General features: G+C 43.1%; 1 protein-coding gene across 1 annotated transcript in view; it reads right to left on the bottom strand.

Moving 5' to 3' along the window:
• Positions 1–19803, bottom strand: part of LOC126281163 (uncharacterized) — a 299866-nt gene that overhangs the window by 23797 nt on the left and 256266 nt on the right. Inside the window, exon 8 of the mRNA XM_049979834.1 lies at positions 12253–12467. Coding sequence (XP_049835791.1) covers positions 12253–12467 — 215 coding nt within the window. The remainder of the gene's footprint in view (positions 1–12252; positions 12468–19803) is intronic.

Here is a 19803-nt window from a genome sequence, read left to right as displayed (position 1 = left end):
CTAACTACCTGTTCTGCTGCTTTGTATATACCAGATTTAATTTGATTCCAGTCTTCATTTACTCCACCATGTTGAAAATTCCTAGCTAGGTTGTCTGTTTCATGAACATAGCACTTTGACAGTCCCTCAGTTTTCAGTTTTTGTAGTTCCCATTTAAGTTTTACTGGCCTCTCCTTCAAATGTTCGAATCTTGGTGAACTTTTCATGAGAACCTATGTCTGCAGATGGATAGCTCCTGCAATCTTTTATCTGATTCCTAAAATGTGCTTTCACTAGAATGTAATCAATCTGTTGTCTCCTCAGGTCTCCAGGGGCCTTCCATGTGTATCTTATTTGTTTGTGATGTTGGAAAAATGTGTTTGCAACAACTAATTGGTTCCTCAAGCAGAACTTGATAAGTCAATCTCCTCTTTCATTTCTTCTTCCAAGTCAATATTTGCCAACAATTCCTTCCCCCAGTTCTTCAGCTACAATCATGTTCCAGTCACCCATAGCAATCAGGTGTTTTTACAGACACATCATCACCAGTGTTCTGCCTAAAAGCAGGTTTTCACATGGAAGTTCTCCAGGCTGTCCGGTCTTCTGCCATCCTCTTCAGGTCTGCATAATTTCCTCTTCCCTTTATGTCATCTATCATCTTGTATCTCCTTCCTCCTCTCAGTCTTCTCCCACAAACCAATCCTTCCAAAGCATCTACTAACAAGCACTCCCTTCTCAATGAATGTCCCAACCAGTTCTTTTTCCTTTCTCTTACAACCTTCAGCAGACATCTTCTCTCACCAACCCTTTCCAATACTCTTTCATTACTCACTCTTTCCACCCAGCTTATTCTCTCCATTCTCCTCCACATCCACATCTCAAACGCTTCTAACCTTTTTTCATCTTCTAGTCTCAGTGTCCATGATTCTGTCCCATATAGTGCCACACTCCAGACAAAACATTTGCCAAGCCTTTTCCTTAGTCCTTTATCTAATTTGCCACATAAGAGTCTCCTCTTTCTGTTAAAGGCCTCCTTCGCTATGGCAATTCCGAGTTTTCACCTCCTGGTGACATCTCAAGTCTTCAGTTATTGTGCTTCAGAGATATTTAAATTCGCTTACTTGGCTAATGGAAGATTGTCCTATTTTAATATTGGACAGTCTGTGTCTTGTACTGATGACCATACTCTTTGTTTTTGCTGTGTTTATTTGCATCCCATATCCCACACAAGCTTCATTCAGATCTTTGAGCATGTTATTCACTGTCCGCTCACGCTCTGCCTCTATTACCATGTCATCAGCAAATCTTATACATTCTATTCTCTTTCCATCAATACATATTCCTCTTTTTCCCATCTAAGATTTTCGAATAATCTTTTCAAGGTATGTGTTAAACAACAGTGGGGAAAGGCAACAACCTTGTCTAACACCTCGTCCAATACTGCTTCCTTCTGACATTTCATTTCCAATCCTTATCCTTGCTTTCTGGTGTAAATATAGATTCTGTATCAGTCATCTCTCTTTCCCATCTACTCCTTTCCTCTTCAAAATATCCATTAGCTTGTTCCACTGAACTCTGTCAAAAGCCTGCTCTAAATCTATAAAAACAGCAAAGATTTCTCTACCCTTTTCCATATATCTTTCCCCTATAGTTCTTAGCAGGCCAATAGCATGTCTTGTTCCTTTTCCTCTTCTAAATCCGAATTGCTCCTCTGCAATCCCTCTATCCAGCTTGCCATATAAACTTCTATTCAACACTCTCAGCAAGACTTTAGCTGCATGAGAAATGAGACTGATGGTCCAGTGCTCTTCACATTTTTTAGTGTTTCTCTTTTTCTCTATTGGTATCATAACTGTTGCAGTGAAGTCAAAAGGCCATTCCCCTTTATCATATATCTCGTTACAGAGGTAGACTATTTCTTTTATTGCTTTGTTTCCCAGACTCATCAACAGTTCTGCTGACAAATCATCTATTCCTCATGCCTTCCTATTCTTCATCTCCTTCAACACCTTTTCTACTTCTGCTTCCTAGATGGTAAATCCCTTTCCATCTTCTGGCACATATTGCTCCTCTTTAACCTTAATTTCTCTTCACATTTCATCCCCATTATAAAGACATTCAATATATTCTTGCCATCTGTCCAAAACCTCATGTGGTTCTTCTGCTAGAGTACCATTCGCTCTTTCTATTTCCATGTTCTTCCTCTTTCTTTCAGATTCAAAAATTATCTTACTAGCTAGTCTATACATCGTTTCAAACTTTCCCTCTCTCTCCATTTTCTCTATTTCTTCGCATTTCTGTTTCATCCATTTTTCTTTTGCTTTTTCAGCTTCTCTTCTTAATTCATTATTCAGTTTCCTGTATCTCTTTTTGCCTTCTTCAGTTTCTGCACTTTTCTACTTTCTGTTCTCTTCCATCTTTTTCAACATGTGTCTGTTATCCATTCTTTCCTGGTGCTTTGGGATACCCTAATTCCTAGTACTGCTTTGGCAGAGTCCACGAGTCCTTCCCTCATTTTTATCTACTTGTCATTAACACTTTCATCAACACCTCTTTGCCATTTTCCCATAAATCTGTTCTCCAAATCTGATGCCTTTCCTACCTCTTTGAGTCTTTCTACGTTTAGTCTTTCCTTTGCTTTACCTCTCCAGACTTTTTTCAACTTCACTTGTATTTCTCCCATCACTAGGTTGTGGTCTGAATTTATATCCACTTCTGGATAAGCTTTAGCATTCTTCAAACAGTTTCTAAACCTTTTTTGTATCAGGATGTAGTCCAGTTGATATCTTTCCCTATTCAAATTTGATATCCATGTGTAACATCTCCTTTTGTGGTGTTCAAATAATGTGTTACCCACTGCTGATGAATTTTCTTTACAGAAACTAATTAGTCATTCACCTCTCTCATTTCTTATTCCTAATCCAAATTATCCTACTGTATCTTCATCTCTTCCTTCACCTACCACTGCATTCCAGTCCCCCATGATGATAATGCAGGCATTTCTATTTTCTTTCTAGATGAGTTCTTGTATTTTCTCATAATATTCTTCCACTTCCTCATCTCTGTGCTGGCTGGTTGGCATATATGCCTGTATTAACACCAAATCTTTTGAACTACCCTTCAGTCGTATCATCATCAGTCTTCCATCAATATAATGTACCTTCATTACCTTATTTTTCAACTTTTGCCCTATCAATATTCCTACTCCGTTTTCACCACTCTTGATTTCCCCTGAGTAAAAGAGTTTATAATCTCCACTTTCTATCTCCCCATTCTCTCCCCATCTCATTTCACACAAACCGAGGGCATCTAATCTGTTCCTTTCCATCTCCTGTTTTGCATTCTCTAGCTTTCCTGTTTGCAGAAGAATCCTCACATTCCATGTTCCAATCCATATCTTTCCTCCCTTCACTGTCCCTTTCTTCCTTTCAAATATGTCTACTCTCAATGTGTTCCCCTCCCGGAGATCTGAATGAGGGGAAGTTTTAACTCCGGAACCTTTCACATGGAGAGACATACCATGTACTGCTTGGGAATGTAATGTGGTAGTTTCCTGTTACTTTCCACATAGGCAGTAGGATGCCCAGCCTAAAGTTATCCGCTCACCATGAGTCAGACGCTGTCTGTAGCTGCCCCTCTGGGGTTCAGTCGCTACTTGTACTCTTTTTGTACCCAAAGAGAAAAGGTGCCTCTTCTGCCAGCTCCGTCATACCAAAGCCCATCTTCTCCACTTTCGCTGTCGTTGAGACACAAAACCATTTCTTTGGCATTTAATAAACCTCTCTGTTCCTTCACTCCTTGGCAGTTTTACCATTTGGAGCTCATTGTGCAATTCACTACTGATTTCCTTCACCTGTAAGGAGCTGATAACGTGGTTGCCAACTATTTCGCGAGAATCAATGTACTCTCACCAAGAGTGGATCTAATCCAGCTAGCTGTGGCACAGGAAACTGTTTATGTTCCTTATGAAACAAATGATGGGAATGAAGTGGAAACAATTACCTATGGGCAACTTCCTTGCCTGGTGTGATGTTTCTCATTGGCAACGACAACCTTTTGTAACTTTCTATTGTAGAAATGGGTTTTTGACACCTTTAATAGCCTCACACATTCTGGATCCAACATAACTATTCAGATGATAACAGACAGATATTTTTGTCTGAGGGTATGACATGGTTGTCATTTATGGGTTAAAACCTCTTTACCTTGTCAACTGGCTGAAGTTGGATACCATGTCCACAACTCTCTCGATTCCTTTTGAGAACTGATATGCTTTTTTTCTCATGTCTCATAGACTTTGAGGGCTTCTATTCCTAGTGCAAGGATTCGAATATATTCTCACCACTACTGAGAGGTCTACCCACTTACTGAAGCTATGACAATTATGGTTATTTCAGTCAAATGACACTGCACAACAGCAGCTTCTCTGTTGACCATGCCTGCTTCTAGATCTTCCCCTGTTGGTCAGGCCTCCACTCCAATGGCCCCACCTTCCTCCTGCCATCATCGATCAATGGAGTCAGTTGTCACAGATGCCCACAGTCTACCAGGCTCTACTTCTAACAACGAGCCCCCTCAGTCACTGATACCAGTGCTGGTCCACATGGGACTGGGGAGGATTATTTGGCACGAGTTGCCTTTGATCCCCCAGGGCTCCAGTCTAGAGGAAGGGTGTGTGGGGACACAAGCATTCAGACATGTAATGAAAAGTGTCAGCTATCTTTGTGCCTTTGTGGCAGACTATCTAGTAGCATCTTTGGTTATGTTTAATGACTGTGCTTCAGTTTCTCTCTGATTTTTCTCATGAGCTTTGGTTCCTTGATTTTTGCATCTGTTACAGTACAGCACTTATACTACCTTTAGTTAATTGTGGAACTGAGTCAAGAACAGCTGCCAACATGAGTACAAGTAGATATCCTCGAACCAGACTGTGAACTAGTCAGGTTCCTTTCAGAGTATGCTGATACAATACCTCCTTACTTAGTAATCTTACACAACCACTCACTCTATGAAAGATCCATACCTAACACTGGGAAGTTGCATATGTCACAACAAAACCCAAACACATATACTGTTTTCAACCATCATGAATTACCTTGAAGAAAACTATTTATTGATAAACAGCCAACACGGATCCAGGAAATATAATTCTTGTGGAATACATCTAACTCTTTACTTTCATGAAGTAATTAGTGCTATTAACAGAGGATATCCAAGTGATTTCATATTTTGAGATGTCCACAAGGCTTTTGACACTGTTCATCATAAGCAACTTCTAATTAAATTGCCCAGCTATAGTTTCTTCTCAGATGTGTGATTAGATTCCTGTCAGAAAGGCCATAGTTCATAGTAATTGATGGCAAGTCATCAAGTAAAACAGAAATACGTGGTCCAGTCACATTAATGAGACCACCGCCTACATTCGACGTCAACATGCAATAACCACTCACAGGCGGCAAGTGGTAATGGAGGATGTATAAAGCATGTAGTGGGGATATGGGAAACAGTGCAGTCGTTATAGTAATGCAGAAAAGGAGTGATTTATCTGACACTCAAAAGGGCATGATCACTTTCTATCGAGCCAAGGGTGGAAGCATTTCCAAAATGGGTAAGTTTGTAGACTGTTCGCATGCTGCCTTGGTTAAAGTACTCCATGCATGGCATAATGACACTACCCAAAGCTAGCACTGAGGCAACTACATTGCACCATGGGCCACTGATAACAGGGGTGAAAGATGGCTGCAGAGATGAGTATCAGCAAATGAGCATACGACCATTGAGCAACTGACTGCACAGATAAACCGAGCATTTACCAACAGTGTCTCCTGCAGGACTGCTCAGTGAACGTTGCTGCTTATGGGCCTCTGCAGCAGGAACTTGGTTCCTGCACCCACGCTGCCTGCTGTCCATCTGCAATGAAGGCTGGAATTTGCATGACAGTACTGAAACTGTACATCCTGTGAATGGCGACAAGTGGCCTTTTCACATTACAGAAAACCATTGGCATATTCGGCATGAAACATCTGAAAGCATACACTCTGTATCAATTCCCAGAAAGAACCAGTTCAGAGAAGGGAGTTTTATTGTCTGGGGAATGTTTTTCTTGCATTCCCTGGGTGATCTCATCATTCTGGAAGGCACAATGGATCAACACAAGTATGCATATATCCTTGGGCAGGACACATAAAAAATGCAACAGGTCTGCTGAAGAGGCTGCTTGCACTATGCCTGTCTGTCCTCTAGGGGAGTAGTGTTGCATGATGTGGGATGCGCATCAGATAGGATAGAAGGGGGACATCAAAAAAGTTCAAAGAAGGGCAGTTATCTTGAGTAAAGGAGAGAGAGTGCCACGGTTATGATACATTAATTGGGGTGGCAATTTTTTTTGTGATGGCAGGTTCTCCTCATGAAGTTTAACACACTAACTTTCTCCACAGAATGTGAAAATATTTCCTTTGCACCCACCTACATAGAGAGAAATCATCATCGTAATAAAATAACAGAAATCAGAGCTCACACATAAAAATTTAAATGGTAATTTTTCCTGTGTGCTGTTTGAGAAAGGAATGGTAGAGAAATAGCTTGAAGGTGGCTTGATGAACCTTCTGCCAGGCACTTAATTGCAAATTGCAGAGTAATCATGTAGATGGAGATAGAGTACCCACAAATGGAAACACATACATTCTGGAGTACATATGTCTTTGTAAGATGGTTACACTGATCGTTCAGTAGTTATGACCATTGTTTGCACTATCAGTGAAAACTGTTAGGTCAGTAGTGAGCTAGTGCCGATGCAATTGGTTAGGCATAAGTGAGGCAGAATGGGAGACCTATCTGACTTCTGTCTTGCACAGACTTACATCAAGATTGAATCGACAAAGTAAGAGGAGAAAACTAGTTCACAGAAAGTGGGGTTGTCGAGTGATGAACAAGGCTGACAAGGAATCATACAGCTGATATCGCAATCTGATCTCCACAAAAGAACATTTCTGGCCACCAGGTATTGCATAAGAGTGACATGAAATCAGTTGAGACATTACACATGAATAAATGAAGACTGGAAGACAATAGGCCTAATACTAAGTGAACTGTCATCCTTCACATTGTTTTCAGTAAATTGTTAGACTGAGGTATAATGGATGCCTAAAAAAAAGCTTATACATCTAGCTGACTTCCTGACATAGTTAGGTTTATGAATTTGTAAAAATGCGTGCATCATGATCACAGTTTTTTGTTGTTTTTGTCAGTCAAGAAAGACAAACTATAACTACAGATTTGTAGGCATTTTACTGAGCAAGAGGATGCAATGATCAGGAAATGTATTCAGGAGCTGTTGGCTTTAGATACCCATTTGGACATGCTGATCTAAGTTTTCCAAAAACTAAACTAAACTCCGCCCAAACAGGTCAAGAGGACCCAGTGGTACTGACCGGCTGCTGTATCACCCTCAGCCCATAGGCATCACTGGATACAGATATGGTGGGGTGTGTGGCCAGCACACTGCTCTCTCGGGCATATGTCAGTTTACAAGACTGGAGCCGTTACTTCTCAATTAAGTAGTTCTTCAGTTAGTCTCACAAGGGCTGAGTGTACCTCACTTGCCAACAGTGCTCAGCAGACCTGATGGTGACCCATCCAAGTGCTAGCCCAGCTTGACAATGCTTAACTTTGGTGATCTGATGGGAACCGGTGTTACCACTCTTGCAAAGCCATTGGCTCTACATTTGCCATGATTTTTGTAAATAGCTTCCAATGAAAGCCAGAACAGTTCCTTGAATGAAAACATAGCAAAATTCCTGCCTCACCTTCATCAACATACGCTAGATCTTGGCCTATAGTGACATAAGGTAGTTGGTACATTAAACTCGAACCTACCCTCCTTTCTGACGAGAGATGGAGGAGTAGCTCAGAATGTAAAAGTGCGTAAAAGGGAGTATGTAGCTAGCTCATGTTCTTTTCAAAGAAACCGTCACACCATTTGGCATATGCAATTTAGGGAAACAGTAGTAAACTTAAATAAAACAACTGAATGGTAACCACTCACCCACAGTAGACATGTACTTGGAACATAGGAACAGTCACTGGAAATAGACATGTACATGGTACATAGGAACAGTCACTGGAAATAATATTCACACTACTGTATCTTTTGAGCTCTCGTGCTTTATCTACTAAAAGTACACACATTCACACATACAACCATGCAGATACCCAAACACACACTCCTGTGCCCACACTGAGACTGATATAATTTATTTTGGTGTCTTCGTGTACTTTTGCTAGAAAATGAGCAAGAGCTCAGAAGCTCGTGTGAGCGCTGTTGCTAGTTATGTGTTTCTCAGATCCACACGTCAGTCCATTGTCAATGAGTGGTTGCCTTTCCATTATTGTAAGTAGTGTTTCAGCATGGAATTTCCATTATTGTTGTAAAACATAAATCTTGACGGGTGCATGAGGATTTGAACCGCAGTCCTCCTTATCCAGTAAGCCACATCACGCAGTGCATCCAGTGTTACCAAAGACACTGCCTTCCATGATGACTATGCTCCATGATATAAAAGTGTATTTTGATCAGAATATGGGATAATAAAGTACTGACAAGTCTCTGATGAAATATTGAGAGTCATGCGATTTCAGCAGGCTGCTTGTGATTGTACCCACGTATTTAATCAAGTCATGTCTCAGTGGGCTCAGTGAAACTGACTGAATCCTGTTCTATTCTAGGCCTGCCTTATGAAATAAAAAATTGATGTGGTCAGAGGGAACTGAACTCGCGACCGCTGCACCAACTAGATACCGAAAGTCTACTTCAGTATTTTCGAGGTCTTGCACCCTATGTCATCCAAAATTAACAATATCGATTGTCTATGGTGTGTTTGATAAATTTTAGTACAGAGAAAGCCCAGCACAGCACTAGGAATTAAATACCTCCATGCCTGGTGAATGGCACAATATAAATTGACTCTGGAAAATTTTTAAGAGTTGTGTGCAAAGTTGCGTGCAAATACTGGTAATTTGTGCACAGATACAAGTGGAAGGAAGTCTAGCAACCGTTCAAAGTCATGATAGTCATGTTCACTGTGGCGTTCATTTTTTTTCCGATGTACATCTACGTCTACTTACATACCGCGAAAGCCGCCGTACGGCGAGTGGCAGAGGGTATCCTGCAGAAGTAATAGTGACTTCCTTTCCAGCTCCACTACCAAATAGGGGGAAAATGATATGCCTCCATAGAAGTCCTAATTTCTCATATCTTATCTTTGTGGTTCTGACGCAAAATGTATGTTGGCGGCAGTAGCATAGTTTTGCAGTCAGCTTCAAATTTCAGTTCTCTAAATTTTTTCAACAGTGTTCCTCGAAAAGATCATTGTCTTCCCTCCAGGGATTCCCATTTGGGGTTCCACGGCATGTCCATAATACTTGCACATTGTTCAAATCTACAGGTAACAAATCTAGCAGCCCACCTCCAGACTGCTTTGATATCTTCCCTCAATCTGACATGGTGCATATCCTAAGCACTCAAGCAGTACTCAAGAGTGGGGCAATCTAGTGTCCTATAAGCTGTCTCCTTTAAGATGAACCACACTTTCCCAGAATTCTCCAAATAAACTGATGCCGACCATTCGCCTTCCCTACCACAGTCCTTACATTCTCGTTCCATTTCATATCACTCTGCAATGCTACATCCAGATATTTAAAAGATGTGATTGTGTCATTCAGGACAATACTAATGCTTTCTACATTTAGCTTTAGTTGCCATTCATCACAGCAACTAGAAACGGTGTCTAAATCACCGTGTTTCCTCCTACAGTAACCAAACGATGACACATTACCGTACATCCCAGCATCATCAGCAAACAACCACAGATTGTTGCCCACCTTGCCCGCCAGATCATTTACATAAATAGAGAACAACAGCAGTCCTATCACACTTCCCTGGGGCACTCCTGACGATACCCTTGTTTCTTGCGAGCACTTGCCATTGAGTACGACATACTGATTTCTGTTACTTAAGAAGCATTTGAGGCGTTCAGACATCTGAGAACCTGTTACATATGCTTGCGCCTTTGTTAACAGTCTGCATTGAGGTATCCATGTCACATGTTCTAGGAAATGTAGGAATATGGAATCTACCTGTTGTGCTTCATCCATATATCATGTGTGGAAATGGTAAGCTGAGTTTCACAAGAGTGATGCTTTCTAAAGCTGTGGCCATTTGTGGACACAAGGTTTTTCAGTCTCGAGGAAATTTGTTCAAGGATTTAGCAGGAAATCGATGTTAATGAGATTGGTCTGTGGTTTTGCGTGTCTTTTCTTTCACCCTTCTAATATACAGGATTCACATGCACTTTTTTATGGTCACTTGGCACTTTGCGCTGGGCGAGAGATTCCCGGTAAATGCAAATTAAGTGAGGGGCCAACGGTAGAATACTCTGTAACACCAAAGTGAGATTTCATCTAGACCTCGCGACTTATTTTTTTTAAGCCCTTCAGCTGTTCCTCTACGCCAGCGATGTCTAATGACTATGTCGTCCATATGGGAGTCTGTGCGATGGCTAATCGGCTCTCCTGTGTCAACGATGTCTTAAACGTGAAATTTACAACTTCAGCTTTTCTTTTGCTGCCTTCTACATCTACATCTACATACATACTCCGCAATCCACCGTACAGTGCGTGGCTGACGGTACTCGTACCACAACTAGCATCTTCTCTCCCTGTTCCACTCCCAAACAGAACGAGGGAAAAATGACTGCCTATGTGCCTCTGTACGAGCCCTAATCTTATCTTTGTGGTCTTTCCGCGAAATATAAGTTGGCGGCAGTAAAATTGTACTGCAGTCGACCTCAAATGCTGGTTCTCTAAATTTCCTCAATAGCGATTCATGAAAAGAACGCCTCCTTTCCTCTAGAGACTCCCACCCGATTTCCTGAAGCATTTCCGTAACACTCGCGTGATGATCAAACCTACCAGTAACAAATCTAGCAGCCCGCCTCTGAATTGCTTCTATTACCTCCCTCAATCCGACCTGATAGGGATCCCAAACGCTCGAGCAGTACTCACGAATAGGTCGTATTAGTGTTTTATAAGCGGTCTCCTTTACAGATGAACATCTTCCCAAAATTCTACCAATGAACCGAAGACGACTATCCGCCTTCCCCACAACTGCCATTACATGCTTGTCCCACTTCATATCGCTCTGCAATGTTACGCCCAAATATTTAATTGACTGTGTCAAGCACTACACTACTAATGGAGTATTCATACATTACGGGATTCTTTTTCCTATTCATCTGCATTAATTTACATTTATCTATATTTAGAGTTAGCTGCCATTCTTTACACCAATCACAAATCCTGTCCAAGTCATCTTGTATCCTCCTACAGTCACTCAATGAGGACACCTTCCCGCACACCACAGCATCATCAGCAAACAGCCGCACATTGCTATCTACCCTATCCAAAAGATCATTTACGTAGATAGAAAACAACAGCAGACCTACCACACTTCCCTGGGGCACTCCAGATGATACCCTCACCTCCGATGAACACTCACCATCGAGGACAACTACTGGGTTCTATTACTTAAGAAGCCTTCGAGCCACTCACATACTTGGGAACCAATCCCACCTGCTCGTACCTTAGTTAGGAGTCTGCAGTGGGGCACCGAGTCAAACGCTTTCCGGAAGTCAAAGAATAAGGCATCCGTCTGATACCCTTCATCCATGGTTCGCAAGATATCATGTAAATAAGGGCGAGTTGCATTTCGCAGGAGCGATGCTTTCTAAAGCCGTGCTGATGCATGGACAGCAACTTCTCTGTCTCAAGGAAATTCATTATATCCGAACTGAGAATATGTTCGGGAATCCTGCAACAAACCTATGTTAAGGATATTGGTCCGTAATTTTGAGGATCTGTCCTTCTACCCTTCTTCTACTGCCACACAAGTCAGGTCAACGAGTGACTGGAAATAAGCCTTAGATCAGCTTAGCGATTTTACATAGAACTAATTGTTCGTGCACGGTGTACTTTGCAGTGCAATAGATTGTGTTTTGAAGTCTATAAAATAGAAATACGGTTCAACATTGACAGCCACTGAAAAAAGCACAAATGGCTTCTTCGTTAGTCCTCTTGCAGTCTGCGTAACACGCATGTTCTTGGGTACCTGGAGCTGATTAGAATGGGTGACATTTTGGGAATGTTGTCTCCTAACGTATCCAAGAGAGACGCTAACCATCAACAGGTGTCCGCCATATTGGTGAGGCGCGTACTCACCGTGCTGGTGCTGCTGCTGCTGCTGCTGCAACTGGCGGCAGTGCAGCTGCCAGACGAGCGGCCCCACGACGCCGGGGTCGCCACCGCCGGTGCTGCCGTGGCGGGCCAGGCGCCTAGCCGCCCCTGGGGCGACACCGCCCATCGCATCGCAGTCCAGGTGGCGTACGCTCACCGGCTCCAGGACGCGCGCCAGCGGCTCCGGGATGTTGGCACCCCTGTGGTGAATGTCAATCTTTTCAGCTTACACTACAGCCTCGTTGCTGACATTGTGGTGCTCGCACAGACATATACAAGGTGGAATTCAAAATTTTCGGGACTGGTGGTGCCATCTGGAAAGTAGGAGTAGTAGATCTTTGCACCGCTAGGTGGCGAGAGCTGCATATCTGATGAGGCAGTGTGCGGAGTGGCATTCAGCTGGGAGGACGTGCTGCATGCCCACAGTGATTTCTGTAATACTCTGTGTTTGGTGTGAGGCGATTTTACGATGGATCCGCGAACAGAACAGAGCGTGTGTGTGTAATTCGTCAGACCGCATCTGATGATCCAACCTTCTCGTCATGGTTTATCACCGGCGAAGTGAGCTGGATTTACAGTTATGACAGAGAGACAAAGCCGGCCGGTGTGGCCGAGTGGTTCTAGGTGCTACAGTCGGGAACTGCGCGACCGCTACGGTCGCAGGTTCGAATCCTGCCTCGGGCATGGATGTGTGCAGTGTCCTTAGTTTAGGTAGATTTAAGTAGTTTTAAGTTCTAGGGGACTGATGACCTCAGAAGTTAAGTCCCATAGTGCTCAGAGCCATTTGAACCCAGAGACAAAGCAACAATCGTCCCAGTGGAAGAGCCCGGGCTCTCCAAGACCCAAAAAAGCGAGACAGGTGAAGAGCAAAGTGAAGAGCACGTGATAAAATTTTAGCTACAGTGCGACGAGAGGAAATTATTCCTGTAACAGTTATAAACATTGTCTATTCGACATATGAAAAAATAGTGAATTAATTATTTATATAATATTCTATGATTGGATATATCGATGTGTATTATACAAAGACAATGATAATTGTAAATTCCTTTTATGATCTGCGATTGTCTTTTTTTGTTTTTACCTTTTGTTGGTTGGCTTTTGTAGGTTCAGCACGCAAGACACATATAAAACTGAGGTCTGTTAAGAAATTGTAATTATTTGTTAATTATTACTTGAAAATAGAGTTCATTATTATTATAAACATGAGCGAATAATTATTTGTAACTGTAATTCCTCTCTCAGTAAGCATTATCTGTGTTAATTATTTCTTTCCGCTGCAAGGAGCGCAGCCATTGATGATAGCGATTTGTATCGCGTTTTTGTCTGTGTTTTCCGTAGAAACAAATCAAATGTTCGCTTGATGAAGTCTAAATAGTGGACAATACGAAAGTAGAGTTTCTGTAAAGTTTAATAGGCAGTAAAAATACTTATTTAGTCTAACAATAGAAAGTCTCTATCAATTGTCTGCCGCCATCTTAACAATTGTCTCAGTGGCAAATTCAAATTACGCAACTCTGCAGACATAAATGCTGAACGTAATACAAATGTGTAAAAATAAATGTGCACCGGTGGACCCAAACTCATTTGAATGAAAATGATTCGAATCAGATTGGTTCTTAAAAAACAGTGCTCACAGCACAAACGTTATAACAAACTTTTCTAGCTGATGTATGGAGCCGAAATTAATCACGCACGAGTTGCGAAGAATATTGTTTCAGGTAACATACGTCAGTGTTGTGCGCGGCTGATATTCGGTGGTTTTAATGATCATTTTGCTGAAGATAACTGCTTCCATCTTAATCAATAGTTGTATAGAATCTGTTGTATGAACTGTGATTTAGTGACACTTACACAACTTACAGACAACACTTTAACACGACGTTAACTCGGAGTTCTTTAGCAACTAGATCAAATCTTTAGCTGGGAGAAAAATTACACTCCTGGAAATTGAAATAAGAACACCGTGAATTCATTGTCCCAGGAAGGGGAAACTTTATTGACACATTCCTGGGGTCAGATACATCACATAATCACACTGACAGAACCACAGGCATATAGACACAGGCAACAGAGCATGCACAATGTCGGCAAGAGTTCAGTGTATATCCACCTTTCACAGCAATGCAGGCTGCTATTCTCGTAGAGATGCTCGATGTAGTCCTGTGGAACGGCTTGCCATGCCATTTCCACCTGGCGCCTCAGTTGGACCAGCGTTCGTGCTCGACGTGCAGACCGCGTGAGACAACGCTTCATCCAGTCCCAAACATGCTCAATGGGGGACAGATCCGGAGATCTTGCTGGCCAGGATAGTTGACTTACACCTTCTAGAGCACGTTGGGTGGCACGGGATACATGCGGACGTGCACTGTCCTGTTGGAACAGCAAGTTCCCTTGCCGGTCTAGGAATGGTAGAACGATGGGTTCGATGACGGTTTGGATGTACCGTGCACTATTCAGTGTCCCCTCGACGATCACCAGAGGTATACGGCCAGTGTAGGAGATCGCTCCCCACACCATGATGCCGGTTGTTGGCCCTGTGTGCCTCGGTCGTATGCAGTCCGGCTTGTGGCGCTCACCTGCACGGCGCCAAACACTCATACGACCATCATTGGCACCAAGGCAGAAGCGACTCTCATCGCTTAAGACGACACGTCTCCATTCGTCCCTCCATTCACGCCTGTCGCGACACCACTGGAGGCGGGCTGCACGATGTTGGGGCGTGAGCGGAAGACGGCCTAACGGTGTGCGGGACCGTAGCCCAGCTTCATGGAGACGGTTGCGAATGATCCTCGCCAATACCCCAGAAGCAACAGTGTCCCTAATTTGCTGGGAAGTGTCGGTGTGGTCCCCTACGGCACTGCGTAGGATCCTACGGTCTTGGCGTGCATCCGTGCGTCGCTGCGGTCCGGTCCCAGGTCGAAGGGCACATGCACCTTCTGCCGACCCCTGGCGACAACATCGATGTACTGTGGAGACCTCACGCCCCACGTATTGAGCAATTCGGCGGTACGTCCACCCGGCCTCCCGCATGCCCACTATACGCCCTCGCTCAAAGTCCGTCAACTGCACATACGGTTCACGTCCACGCTGTCGCGGCATGCTACCAGTGTTAAAGACTGCGATGGAGCTCCGTATGCCAAGGCAAACTGGCTGACACTGACGGCGGCGGTGCACAAATGCTGCGCAGCTAGCGCCATTCGACGGCCAACACCGCGGTTCCTGGTGTGTCCGCTGTGCCGTGCGTGTGATCATTGCTTGTACAGCCCTCTCGCAGTGTCCGGAGCAAGTATGGTGGGTCTGACACACCGGTGTCAATGTGTTCTTTTTTCCATTTCCAGGAGTGTATTTAGTAATTACTCAATGTAATAAAATACGATTTTCATTTCCATTTACAAATTTGTTAAATACCAAACCACCGAATAAAACAGCGATCGCCACAGCATGATCATCGTTTTCTTTGATACCAAGGGATTTGTGCAGAAAGAATTCGTCCCGCCCAACCAGACAGTGAATTCCGAGTACTACTGTGACGTTTTGCGACAGCTCTGTGGAAACGTGCGGTGACGACGTCCCGTACTGACTGCTGCATCACGCCCTTGCTCACCAGGACGTTTTTGGCGAAAAACAACATGGCGGCTGTACCCCATCCACCGTACTCGCCAGATTTGGCACCTTGCCACTTCGCGCTATTCCCAAAACTGAAACTCAAGTTGAAAGGCCGTCGGTTCGATGCTCTACAGAGGATTCAAGAAGCATCACTGGCGGTGATAAACACCCTCAAAGAACGGGACATCCAGAAAACGTTTGAGCAATGGCAGAAGTGCTGGGATTCGTGTGTACGTGCGGATGGGAACTACTTCGAGAGTAATGGTGACCATTACACCAAAGGTAAGGTTTTCAACAGATGGCAGCACCAGTCCCGAAAATAGCACCTCATATTACTAGACTGGCAATACCGAATACAGTAAGTATCATTGGTGTCACTGAAGCCAGCACAGTAGAATCGTAAAATGGCGGCGTGCGCAAAGGACGTTTAAACAGCTTTTTGATTAGTGATAAAACAATCGTAATAAATGAGGGCAAACTGATATAACTTCTTTACCTTTAGAGTTTCGACGTAATGGTAAATACATGCATCATGTTTGACAGTAATTTTTCGTACAGCAGTCGGAAGACACAAGGAAAGGAACATGTCTCAATGCAAGCATAACAAGAAATATCTTACGTATTTTTGCTTTTGTACTGTATGTAAGCATAAATACTTACATTGCAGTTCGTCTTATTTGAGAACTGGCAGTGTTTAAATAGATCACGTATCTACATTTGAAGGTGTCTAATCAAATGTAGTATTAGCGGATGTAGCTCAGTGATGTGCTTTTAATCAGCCTGATGTAGGCCTACGTCTCGCAACACGACTCACGATTCTACAATGTAGGTGTTAAACTCAACTAGTATGCAAACATTTGCTCAACGGCAGATTTGTTTGCATCACTTCGTAAAGTTTACAACGTCATTTTGTTTCAGAAAATCGTAGTAGTACCGCTCGCATACTTCCCGACGCTGCCATCTTACTTCACCAAACATCGGGCTTCAGTAAACGATGAGTCTTCGCGAATCTAGTTACGCTTGTCTGTAGCTGTTCGTGGGGCTATATCCACAGACGTACATTACTAGGCAAGCAAAGATGGACCTTTTATAGGGAGTCTGATGTTTGGTGAGGTAAGATGGCGGCATCAGGAAGCTTGTATATGGTACTACTATGATTTTCTGAAACGAGATGTCGATGTAAGCTTTATGGGGTGGCCTAACAAGTTCTACAGCTGAGCAAATGTTTGCGTACTAGTTGAGTTTAACACATACATTGCAGAATCGTGTTATGAGTGAAACATAAAGTTACATATACACACGTTTAAAGCAGATATAGTTTTCGTAAGAACTCTCAAATGAAAAAATGCACCTGTTATCAACGACAAATAGCACGTTTTACTTAAAGAAGAACTTTCATAACAAGCATAATATTCGAAGAAAATCCGAAGTTGATCAAAAGTGGTTAACAATTCATCTTTAAGTTACGTCTGCAAATGTTAGATTTATTAAAGCCATTAAAATATACATCAACCATTTAAACATTGTCAAAGTATTCGTAACAAAGCTCCCGAATTTACTGCCCTCCAGGAAAGTTCCTGCGCTTAAATTATTCTTGGCTAAATCTCGAAGTGGAAAGCTCTGAGATATTTAGAAAGTCTTGCATCTTATATGGGGAAGACAGATTAGAGATCATAGGAGGGGGGAGTGTTCACTGCAGCTGACAAAAGTATTGTCTCTATTGAGGTCAAAGTTGAGTGTGAAAGTGAAGGTATCTGGTCCCATACAAAAGGTGTAGGTGAAACCAAGTTAATTGTTGGATGTTCTTACCGGCCACTCGATTCTTCCGTGACAGTACTTGAGTCATTCAAAGAAAGTCTACGGTCATTAGTGCATCAATACCCAGATCACAGAATAGTAGTTGGAGGTGACTTTAACCTAACGAGTATAGGGCGGATGTCTAAGGATTCATTACTGGGGGTATAGACAGACAGTCCTGCGAAATACTTTTGAAAGCGTTTTCTGAAAACTGTCTTAATCATCTAGTTCGGCAGCCCACACGCAGTGGAAATATCTTAGACCTTGCAGCTACAAACAGACCAGACCTTATCGACAACGTCAGTATAGAAACGGGGATTAGCGATCATGATGTCATTATAGCAACTATGGTTACGAAAGTTTGTGAATCGGTAGAGAAGGCTAGGAGAATGTTTTCAGGCAGATAAGCAGTTGCTGGCATCTCACTTAGACAGTGAATTGACATTACTTAGTTCAAGTAAGTTGGGCGCAGAGGAATCATGGGCAAAGTTTAAGCAGACTGTAAATCGGGGACTGGCCAGTAATGTGTCTAGTAAGAGAATTGAGGATGGAAAAGACCCACCATGGTTTAATAATGAAATACAGAAAATATTAATGAAGCAGAGGCTGATGCACTCTCGGTTGAAAAGACAATGCACAAATGATGACAAGAGATTCGTGCGTATGTAAAAAGGTCTAAGCGCGAATTATACAAGTACCACAGTTATACCTTGGCAAAGGATATGACAGAGAACCCGAGAAAATTCCGGTCGTACTTAAAATCGTTAAGCGAGTCTACGGCTGCCATCCAGTTCGTTGTTCAGCAGTCTGGTGCGGCAGTTCAAGATAAGGAAACTGAAGCCGAAGTTTTAAATTTCTCGTTAAAGAAATCGATCACGCAGGAGATTCGTACAAGCCTATCATCGTTTGATCATCGGACACTCTCGTATGGACGACATAGTAATCAGATGTAGATAATCAATTGAAAGATATGAAAGCAAGGCCCGGATGGAATCCCAATTCGGTTTTACAAAGAGTACTCTATCATTGGTCCCTCACTTAGCTTGCATTTATTGCGAATCTCTTGCCCAGCGCAAAGTCCCAAGCGAATGGAAAAAAGGCGCAATTGAATCCTATGTATAAGAAGGGTAAGAGAACGGACCAGCAAAATTACGGCCCCATATCTCTAACATCGGTTTGCTACAGGATCCTTGAACATATTCTCATTTCGAATATGACAAATATCCTTGAGACCGAGAAGCCTATTTCCAAGAATCAGAACAGTTTTAGGAAGTATTTCCCGTCCGAAACTCAGCCTGCCCTTTTCTCATATGATATACTGTGAACTATGGATGAAGGGCAACAGGCAGATTCCAAATTTCTGTATTTCCGGAAAGCATTTGATACGGTGCCCCATTGCAGGCTGTAAACGTAGGTACGAGCATACGGAATGGGTTCACAGGCATGTGAGTGGCTCGAAGACTTTTTAAGTTACAGTTTCCAGTATGTTGTCGTCTACGGCGAGTGTTCAAATGGTTCAAATGGCTCTGAGCACTATGGGACTTAACATCTGTGGTCATCAGTCCCCTAGAACGTAGAACTACTTAAACCTAACTAACCTAAGGACATGACACACATCCATGGCCGAGGCAGGATTCGTGTGCCCAGGGATAGAAAGAGACTGCCGCGAATGGACGAGAACTTGCAAGCGTTGCCAACTTTGCAAAATCACTCGCCACATTCATCCCCCAATAGAAAAGTTCCCGGACACTTATTCATGCTTCCCCCATGTTCATCTTGATGTGGTAGGACCACTTCCTCCATCGGATGGCCAGCGGTACATATTCACAATGACTGACAGATATATGCGATGGCCTGAAGCAGTAACTACGCACATCTCCGCAGAAACACTTGCCACCGCTTTCACATCAACCTGGCTGGCGAGAGTCGGCTGTCCGCTCCATATCACCACCGGCAGAGGCCGACAGTTCGAGTCAGATTTGTACACACAGTTGGCGAAGTTCTGTGACTACGTCCATCACAGAACGACCAGTTATCATCCGGCCAGCAATGGCATGCTTGAACATTGGCATCGAACGCTGAAGGCTGCGCTAATGTGCCCTGGGACATCTTGGACGTCTGCATTACTCA

Source organism: Schistocerca gregaria, chromosome 7 (genome assembly GCF_023897955.1).
Source record: "Schistocerca gregaria isolate iqSchGreg1 chromosome 7, iqSchGreg1.2, whole genome shotgun sequence".
NCBI classification, from domain to species: domain Eukaryota; kingdom Metazoa; phylum Arthropoda; class Insecta; order Orthoptera; family Acrididae; genus Schistocerca; species Schistocerca gregaria.
This window is presented reverse-complemented; position numbering and strand designations above follow the sequence as displayed.